We start from the raw sequence: 8,753 nt of genomic DNA on the forward strand, positions 1-8,753 counted from the left end.
TTTTTTTTTTTTTTTTTTTGTTTTTGTTTTTGTTTTTGTTTTCTTTTTGTCGGGAGATTAAGGGTTGGAATATATGTCCTTCAATCAATCAAGGTCCGATAAGAACGAAGGCTACACTCAGTATCGCAAATCCGGGCGATCCAGTAACTTTAATCCACAGAGAGGCTCTTCAGGCACTCACTCTAAGCCCGGCGGTGCCGGAGGCTCCGCGCCTTCTCCGTCGATCGCTTCTAATCGTAGGTAATGATTTAGGGTTTCGTTTCGGTTGTTTTTGTTTTGTGATTCTTTTTCTCCCAATTGTAGATATTCTTCTTTTTGTTCGTATTGGTTCGTCGTGATTTTTATGCCTTGATTTCTTTGGTTTTTTTATATATATGTTTTTTGTTTTGGGTATTGTTTAGTTTTAAGAAGACTAATAATGTTCAAGGAGGGCAATCTAGAGGAGGCATTCCTACTGTAAATTCTGCGGATTCGAGTAACGCTCCTAACCCGCGAGGAGTGCAAAATGGTGAGTCTGAGAAAATTCAATCGCGTGGTATTGTTATTTAATCTTTTAACTTTTGTTTGTTTATTTATTTGTTCTTAATTGTCTTGTTATTTGGTTCTAATTCCAATTTTTAGAGGGTAAACTCTAAATTGTTTTGGATAAGTCTCCATATTGTTGTTTTTCTTCTTCGATGTGTTTGGAGATTTTGTTTACTGTATTGTTGTAGCGACTTCTGATGCACGGGTTTCAGGTGCAGTTGCTAAGCCTACAGAAGCGCCACATACCCAGAGAAGCACCAGAGATGTTCCTAAACCTCCAACTTCTCAATCTTCACCCTTGAGTGGGGCTGCGCCCATGACCCCGATGAGGGGTAAGTAGTAGTAGTAGTATTCACTTTCGATGTTCATGTTTCTGACAAATGTGAATCCACATTTTTCCTTTTTAGCTATGTAGTGATGCATTTAATGTTTTAGGTACTGGAGATCAATTCTCTTTTCAGTTTGGCTCCATAAGTCCTGGATTCATGAATGGTATGCAGGTATAATTCCACCAATTACTACACGAAATGCACGTTATACGTTTCATACAGGCGCGTTTGCTCTGAACTTTTTGATTTTTTTGTAAGGGAGCTTTCTATTTTGTTTTGTAGCTTCCAGTTAGGACTAGCTCAGCTCCTCCAAATTTAGATGAACAGAAACGTGACCAGGTTTGTATCTCTTCCTTCTGGATTGTCTTGTTTCTAGGATTATTATCAATTCCTCTACTCGTGGCTGGGAGCCGAGCCCCAGCACCCTTTTTTTATTACAAAAAATGTCGTTGAAGAAGTATCAATTGGTAGATTGGTTTGAACCATGATGGTAAAATCATTTGTCTTCTATTTGCAAGTTTCAATGTGATATTTTTATATATCTGAGAAGCCACATAACTATCAAGAATTTTATCTTGTTTGGATTTGAAATGTCTGCATTTGCTTTACTTCTACAAGCTCCAGGTTTTAGTTTTCTAAAGCTGTATGTTATTGCTGTACATCAGGCACGCCATGAATCTTTTAGAACAGGTCCTCCAATGCCGATACCATCAGCTCCGAAGCCACCGGGACAAAGGAAGGATACTGGAGTTGGTGATCAACCTAATACTGGACAGCAGTTACCACAGAAGGATGCTGGTAACATCAACCAATCTAATACTGGGGATGCTCATATAGTACAAAAGGCTAAAAAGGATGTGCAAGCATCACCAAATCATTCCACCAACCAAACTCAAAAGCCCACCACTCCGATGTCTGGAATCGCTATGACAATGCCTTACCACCCACCACAAGTATCTGTGCCATTTGGAGCTCCCAAACAACCGATGCAATCACAGGGCATTACCCCCAGTTCACTGCACATGTCCATTCCTGTGCCATTGCAGATTGGAAGCTCTCCTCAAGTTCAACAGTCAATGTTTGTTCCTGGTCTTCATCCTCATCCAATGCAGCCACAGGGGATAATCCATCAGGGACCGGGCTTAGGTTTTGCAACTCAAATAGGTTCTCAGATGCCTCCTCAGTTAAGCAACTTAGGAATCAATGTAAGTTCGCAATACCCTCAACAGCAAGGAGGGAAATTTGGCGGCCCTCGTAAGTCCGCTGTTAGAATTACTGATCCAAAGACCCATGAAGAGTTAGTATTTGATAACAAGCAAACAAATGCATATACTGATACTAGTTCTTCAGGACCTAGGCCTCAATATAATCTTCCTTCTCAAACACAGCCTCTTCCATATGCACCAAGTCATGCAATGAACTATTATCCCAATTCTTACAATCCCAATCCTTTATATTTTGGAAACCCCAGTTCCCTTCCTTTACCTAGTGGTCAAACTGCACCAAATCCTCAGCCACACAGGTTTAATTATCCAGTCAGCCAGGGCTCTCAAAATCCACCATACATAGATCTGCATGTTAAGAAGCCTGTTGGAGGCCCAGTGCACGCTATTTCTGATCCACCTAATAGAGAGCATACTCGTGATACTCACAGCTTGCAACCCCCTGCTCCCTCAGGGACAGTTCATGTTACAATCAAAATGCCTGCCGATCCTATAGGTGACAAGGGTTCTGACTCATTGCCAAGTAGATTACCTACAACTGAAGAAGGCAAATCACAAAAATCCTCAAACCCATCTGTTGATATAACCCAGCCTTCTTCTCAAAGGGCAATAGATACAGCCTTGGACAGTTCTCTACATGATTCAAAAGTTGTCAAAGAACCATTGTCGATGAAGTCTTCACCTGTAGTATCTAAACTGTCTACAGAAGCACCTCCTGTGGTTTTGCTCGACAGCCAAGATTCCAGCTCCGTGCAATCTTCATTAACTGCTTCCTCCGAGGAGCCTGAGTTAGCTGGAATGCATAAGGAAGGCAGGAGGGAAAATTTATCAAGGTCTGACTCACACAAGGATCATCAGAAGAAAACAAGCAAGAAAGGATACTCCCAAGCACAGCATGAGGTATGTGATCCGTTCTTGACATGTCTGGTGACCCTTCTGTAATCATGGCTTTCTTACTCTAGCTTGTTATATCATTTTGGTATGTTTTTCATCACTATCTACAGATTAGTGGACAATCTTCCTCAGCATTGGGACTGCCTGGCCAATTGCAGGACACAACTTCTCACTCTATAGTTTCTGAATCAGTAGAAGCTAAATCTTCAACCATTCCATTAGCTGTGGAAGGCAAGTCAGAGTCAGTCAATGCGGTTGATGCCATTTTGGCTTCTGTAGCTCATTCTTCTCCTGAAAATTATGGTCTGGGGAATGTCAAGACCTCGGATCTCACTTCTGATGATAAGCAGGATAATTCAAAAGAAAAGCATCCAGAACCTGTGCTACTGAAAACAGAAGAACAAGGACAAGCAACTTCTTCTGAACTTCCTGTAGATCTTAAGAACTCCGAAAATCTTTCAGATCATGATGCTGCAAAACCTATGGAGGTTCCTGAGAAAACAGGAAGGGAATTGTTTTTGAGCTCAACAACTGTGAGACACGAGGTTTCAACCTCTGAAGCTGGCCAAAGAGCTGCAGATGAACCTATGAGTTGTCATCCAGGAGTTGATGTGTCTGCTTCCATGAGTTCTAGCTCAACTGTTCATGAAAATTCTCAAGGTGACAAGTTAGTTGTTGATTCTTCAGGTAGAGATGACAATATGAGTAGTAATGATATTATTCTAACAAAAGGTATCAGATCAGATCAGCCACCTGAATCTGACCTAAATACGGAACTTACAGAAGGAACAAATGATGGGTTGGTGTCGGATGCTGTTGGTACTGGTGGTAATAGTTCACATGCCGTTTCAGGCACGAAGGATAAATCTGTTGTAGATATGAGCAGGAGTAAGAGTACCACTGGAAAAGGAAAGAAGAAGCTAAGGGCAATTCTCCAAATGGCGGATGCTGCAGGAACTACTTCTGACCTTTACATGGCATATAAGCGACCCGAAGAGAAGAAAGAAACAGTACCACATTCTGAGAGCTTTGAGAGGACAGAAAGTAGGTCTTCTAGTGTGGACACCGAGCAGGAATCGATTGAGGCTGTTAAAGAAGATGCTAATGCACAGGGTAAAGCTGAGCCTGAAGACTGGGAAGATGCTGCTGACATTGCTACACCTAAACTGGAATCAGCAAATGGAGATGGTGCTGGTACATCGGTGGTTGATGGTGGAGACAGACAGGGAGATATGGCCAAGAAGTATTCTAGGGATTTCCTCCTCAAGTTTGCCGAGCAGTTTGTGGACCTTCCACATAACTTTGAAGTTGCGCCTGATATAGAGTCCTTGATGAGTTCTCGTGCCAATGCATTTCACCATCCTGATCGTGATTCATATCCAAGCCCAGGACGAGTAGATAGACCATCAAGTGGAGGATCACGATTGGATCGTCGCGGTAGCAATTTGGTTGATGATGACAGATGGAACAAATTGCCTGGCCCCTTTGTTTCAGGACAGGATCCTCGTATGGATCTAGCATATGGAGCTAGTGCGGGGTTTCGACCTGGTCAAGGAGCCAATTTTGGTGTTTTAAGAAACCCCCGAGGGCAAGGTTCTGTTCAGTATGCTGGAGGAATACTTGGTGGGCCTATGGGACCACAGGGAGGGTTGCATAGAAATAATTCTGATGCTGATAGGTGGCAACGAGCTAACAATTTTCAGAAGGGTTTAATTCCTTCACCGTCAACACCGTTGCAGACTATGCATAAAGCTAAGAAGAAGTATGAGATTGGTAAGGTATCAGATGAAGAAGAAGCCAAGCAAAGGCAATTGAAGGCTATACTCAACAAGCTAACTCCCCAGAACTTTGAAAAGCTCTTTGAGCAAGTTAAAGAAGTAAACATCGATAATGGTAGAACGCTAACCGGAGTAATATCACAGATTTTTGACAAAGCTCTAATGGAGCCTACATTCTGTGAAATGTATGCCAACTTCTGTTTTCATCTTGCTGGAGAACTGCCTGATTTAAGTGAAGACAACAAGAAAATTACTTTTAAGAGATTGTTACTCAACAAGTGTCAGGAGGAATTCGAGAAAGGTGAAAGAGAACAGGAAGAAGCCAACAAAGTTGAAGGTGAAGGTGAGGTGAAGCAGTCTGAAGAGGAAAGGGAAGAAAAGCGGATTAAGGCACGTAGAAGAATGCTAGGCAACATTAGATTAATAGGGGAATTGTACAAGAAGAAAATGTTGACTGAGAGAATAATGCATGAATGCATCAAGAAGTTACTCGGTGAATATCAGAATCCGGACGAGGAAGACGTTGAATCTTTGTGCAAATTGATGAGCACAATTGGAGAGATGATAGATCATCCCAGAGCAAAAGACAGTATGGATTCTTATTTTGAGATCATGACAATGTTATCAAACAACATGAAATTATCATCCAGGGTTCGATTCATGCTAAGAGATTCAATTGATCTGAGGAAGAACAAATGGCAGTCTAGGAGAAAAGTTGAAGGCCCAAAAAAGATCGAGGAAGTACACAGAGATGCTGCTCAGGAGCGGCAGGCTCAAACCGGTAGGTTTGGTCGTGGTCCAAGCATTAATCCTTCAGCAAGGAGAGGGGGCCCATCTATGGATTATGGTCCTAGGGGATCGGCTGTGTCATCCCCAAGTAGTCAGATGGGGGGTTTTCGTGGATATCCGCATCAAGCTCGTGGATATGGAAATCAGGATTCTCGTCAAGATGAAAGACAGGCTTATGAAGCTAGGACATTGTCTGTTACATTGCCTCATAAAGCGGGTGGCGATGAGTCTATTACTTTGGGTCCACAGGGTGGTCTGGCTCGAGGAATGTCCATTAGAGGACCGCAACCAAGTTCAGCTGCTCCTGCTGAGAAGTCATCTTTTCCTGGAGAACTGAGAAACGCACCAACTTCTTCGAACGGGTATAGTTCTGCATCAGAGCGTGCAGCTTCCAAAGACGATCTAATTTCGAGACATATGCCGGAGAGATTTGCTGGTCCTACGTCATTTGACCACGTAGGTGGTCAAGATCGTTATTCAAATTTTGGAAATAAGGATTTGAGACATTCAGGTCGGAATTTCGATAGATCTCGTCCGATTTCACCTGTCACACTGCCACCAACTATGACTTCAAATCTTCCTTCTGAAAAAGTATTGTCTGAAGATATGCTGCGGAAATTGTCATTGACGGCCATCAAGGAGTTCTACAGGTATGCAGTTTCTTGAATACTTTATTGGCTTTGCACAACAAAAGTATTATTTGGTCAAAGTTTACATGATCTTGCCCAAATCTTAGTTCTATGACCAAATTGTCTTTCTTTTAATCAGATAATTAGAATTGGTTCCAAAACGATTATCCTTCTAATAAGAACATTAGATCGTACCCGATTGTTTTTCTTCTGGCCTCTGTTTGTTGGAGTTTCTTGAGATTAGACCATGTCATATCTAGATAGCTGTATGTATGCAAAACAAATGGAAAATGGGATAACTTTAAAGCTCACTTTATGTTCGATCATGATAACGATATTTTTTAGTAGTGCACTGGATTTTTTTATTTGGACGAGTTCAAATTTGTGTTCGGGCTGATGGAAAAATGTGAAAGCTCATCCTCATGTTGAATGACTTTTCAAGTGATGTTTGACCATGATAGTAAGTTTTTAGTAGGCCTCTAGATTTTGTTGGACAGGTCCGAACTTGGGACACTGTTCAACCATTGACTTGTAGGACTTGTTCAGATGTTTGTCCCTTGAGATTCATACCATATTATCGTCGTATATGGGTATGATACTAAAACCTGCTTTACTTATCTTTTGTGTTCTTTTCTGCTTCCAGTGCCCGAGACGAGAAGGAAGTAGCTCTGTGCATCAAAGACTTGAATTCCCCAGCCTTCCACCCGACCATGATTAGTCTCTGGCTCACAGATGCTTTCGAGAGAACGGATTTAGAAAGGGATCTTTTGGCGAAACTTGTTGTTAACCTCTCCAGGTCGAACGATGGCACATTGAACCAGATTCATCTGGTCAAAGGGTAATAATAGAAAGAAACACCAACCATTCGTTGTTAGATAGATGAAAAATCGACCATGTAAAATTTTGAACGTTTCGTTATTCTTCCTTTGAATCTTCTCCATCTGGGCAGGTTTGAAGCAGTTCTTGCCACTTTGGAGGATGCTGTAAACGACGCTCCCAGAGCTCCGGAGTATTTGGGTCGTATTCTCGGGAAAGTGATCACAGAAAGCATGGTTTCCTTGAAAGAAGTTGGAGATCTAATCTATGAAGGAGGAGAGGAACCAGGAGCCCTTCTTCAAGCTGGACTTGCAGCTGACGTTCTTGGGAACATCTTGAAGGCAATCAGAACAGAGAAAGGAGAAGGGTTCCTAAACGATATGCGCTCGAACTCGAAGTTGCGGTTGGAGACGTTTCGGCCACCGGATCCTAAGAAATCAAGAGTGTTAGAGGAATTTATTTAGGAGTAGAGTGAATCAAAATTGCTGCTGCTGTAATTTTGTTAGTTGCAATGCTTTTTTTAGGCTACTTAATTAATTTGCAGATAAGGAATTTATATATATATATATTTTTTTTCAACTTTGATGGGTTTGGTGGGAAATTTCCATATAATTGGGGTTTTTATCCATCACTAATTAAATCCAACAATTTCTTCTCAAATTTTAATACAGTCTGGTTCCTTTCTGCTTTTCAATGTTTTTTTTTTTATTTAATTTTGTTATGTATAGGAAAGTTAATTAAATTCATGAACTTTCACTCTTGCTTTGAGAAACTCTCATATGGTCCAAAATTTTAATACACACTCTTGCTTATCCGATCACCTCTCATATGATCTTTTTTTTAAGAAACTCGAAACGTTGGGAAACTTTTATCGATCCTTTGCTTTGAAGCGTTGTTCGCTTTTTGCACGGTGGCCCTTAAGTGAAAAGAGACAGGGTTTGAAAAGTTCTAATAAGTTGGAAAAAAACGTTCAAATATTCCAAAATTCTTCCATAAAAGAAAGTGATATTTAGAGGATCTTATTCAGAGTACACAGTTTTTCCCTTTTCATTGACCATCATATTCTTTTCTTGTTCCAATCTCCATAAACGAATAAGGAATAATAATAATAATAATAATTGAAATGGTTAACTATTAACCAGCCACAAGCATTAAAAAAATGTATGAACCAAAATAAATAAAATCCTAAGCAAACAGATTGCATCATATTTCCAGATTCCTATGTTATTTACTGGCACTAGTTTGTAAAAAATAGTACAAAAGTGAAATTTTCTTCCTCAAATTGGCCAATATTCCTCTACTAACTTGTTACTGTTACTCAAAATTCAAAATCTTTGCCCACTCTTAGTCTCCAGCATAGCTCGAGTGAAAACGTCTGAGAGAGGATTTGGTGAAAGAATCACAGGGCAACATGAAAGGTTTTCCATTGGGGTTTAGACTAACATTTGAAAAGTTGTATCATAACAGCTCAACTTACATGAGGCATCATTGTCTTCACTATTTACTCTTTCCTTCATTGGACAAAAAACAAGCTTTTCAGGGTTGAAATATATTTTAGCAGATAAATTTTGTAAGCAAGACTTCTGAACCTATAAATCAAGGGTTGGCTCCAGAGTTTCCTTTGAATATGCGAGAAATTTATATGGTCTGTAAATTTGAACTCCACTTGTATCAAGAATTCAGTTTTTGAAGCTTTGCTCTAGCCGCATCAAGCTTTTCTGAAAAGAAAAAAAAAAAAAAAAAAAAAAAAAAAAAAAAAAAAAAAAAAAA

General features: G+C 40.4%; 2 protein-coding genes across 3 annotated transcripts in view; one reads left to right on the top strand and one right to left on the bottom strand.

Annotated features, from left to right (window-relative positions):
* Positions 1–6: 6 nt before the first annotated feature.
* LOC111494699 (eukaryotic translation initiation factor 4G-like) lies at positions 7–7,592 on the top strand. 2 transcript variants are annotated; one of them, XM_023144663.1, is made up of 9 exons: positions 7–240; positions 402–508; positions 738–857; positions 961–1,025; positions 1,137–1,193; positions 1,520–2,977; positions 3,082–6,188; positions 6,811–7,005; positions 7,117–7,592. In XM_023144663.1, exons 1-9 carry the CDS (start codon positions 74–76, stop codon positions 7,445–7,447), a joined length of 5,607 nt encoding a protein of 1,868 aa, XP_023000431.1. In that variant the 5' UTR covers positions 7–73; the 3' UTR covers positions 7,448–7,592. The 2 variants fall into 2 exon arrangements, with proteins under 2 accessions (XP_023000431.1, XP_023000432.1); XM_023144664.1 differs by having other exon boundaries at positions 33–240; positions 744–857.
* Positions 7,593–8,380: 788 nt separating this feature from the next.
* LOC111494702 overlaps positions 8,381–8,753 on the bottom strand; it is a 2,153-nt gene continuing 1,780 nt past the window's right edge. The window contains exon 3 of the mRNA XM_023144667.1: positions 8,381–8,701. Coding sequence (XP_023000435.1) covers positions 8,655–8,701 — 47 coding nt within the window. The 3' untranslated portion in view covers positions 8,381–8,654. The remainder of the gene's footprint in view (positions 8,702–8,753) is intronic.

Source organism: Cucurbita maxima, unplaced genomic scaffold, assembly GCF_002738345.1.
Source record: "Cucurbita maxima cultivar Rimu unplaced genomic scaffold, Cmax_1.0 Cma_Scf00020, whole genome shotgun sequence".
Taxonomy (NCBI): domain Eukaryota; kingdom Viridiplantae; phylum Streptophyta; class Magnoliopsida; order Cucurbitales; family Cucurbitaceae; genus Cucurbita; species Cucurbita maxima.

Coding starts and splice junctions, on each gene's coding strand:
- LOC111494699 (XM_023144663.1), top strand. CDS start 74: ATGTCCTTCAATCAATCAAGGTCCGATAAGAACGAAGGCTACACTCAG. Junction 858..960: donor GCCCATGACCCCGATGAGGG/GTAAGTAGTAGT, acceptor TTAATGTTTTAG/GTACTGGAGATCAATTCTCT. Junction 6,189..6,810: donor GCCATCAAGGAGTTCTACAG/GTATGCAGTTTC, acceptor TTCTGCTTCCAG/TGCCCGAGACGAGAAGGAAG.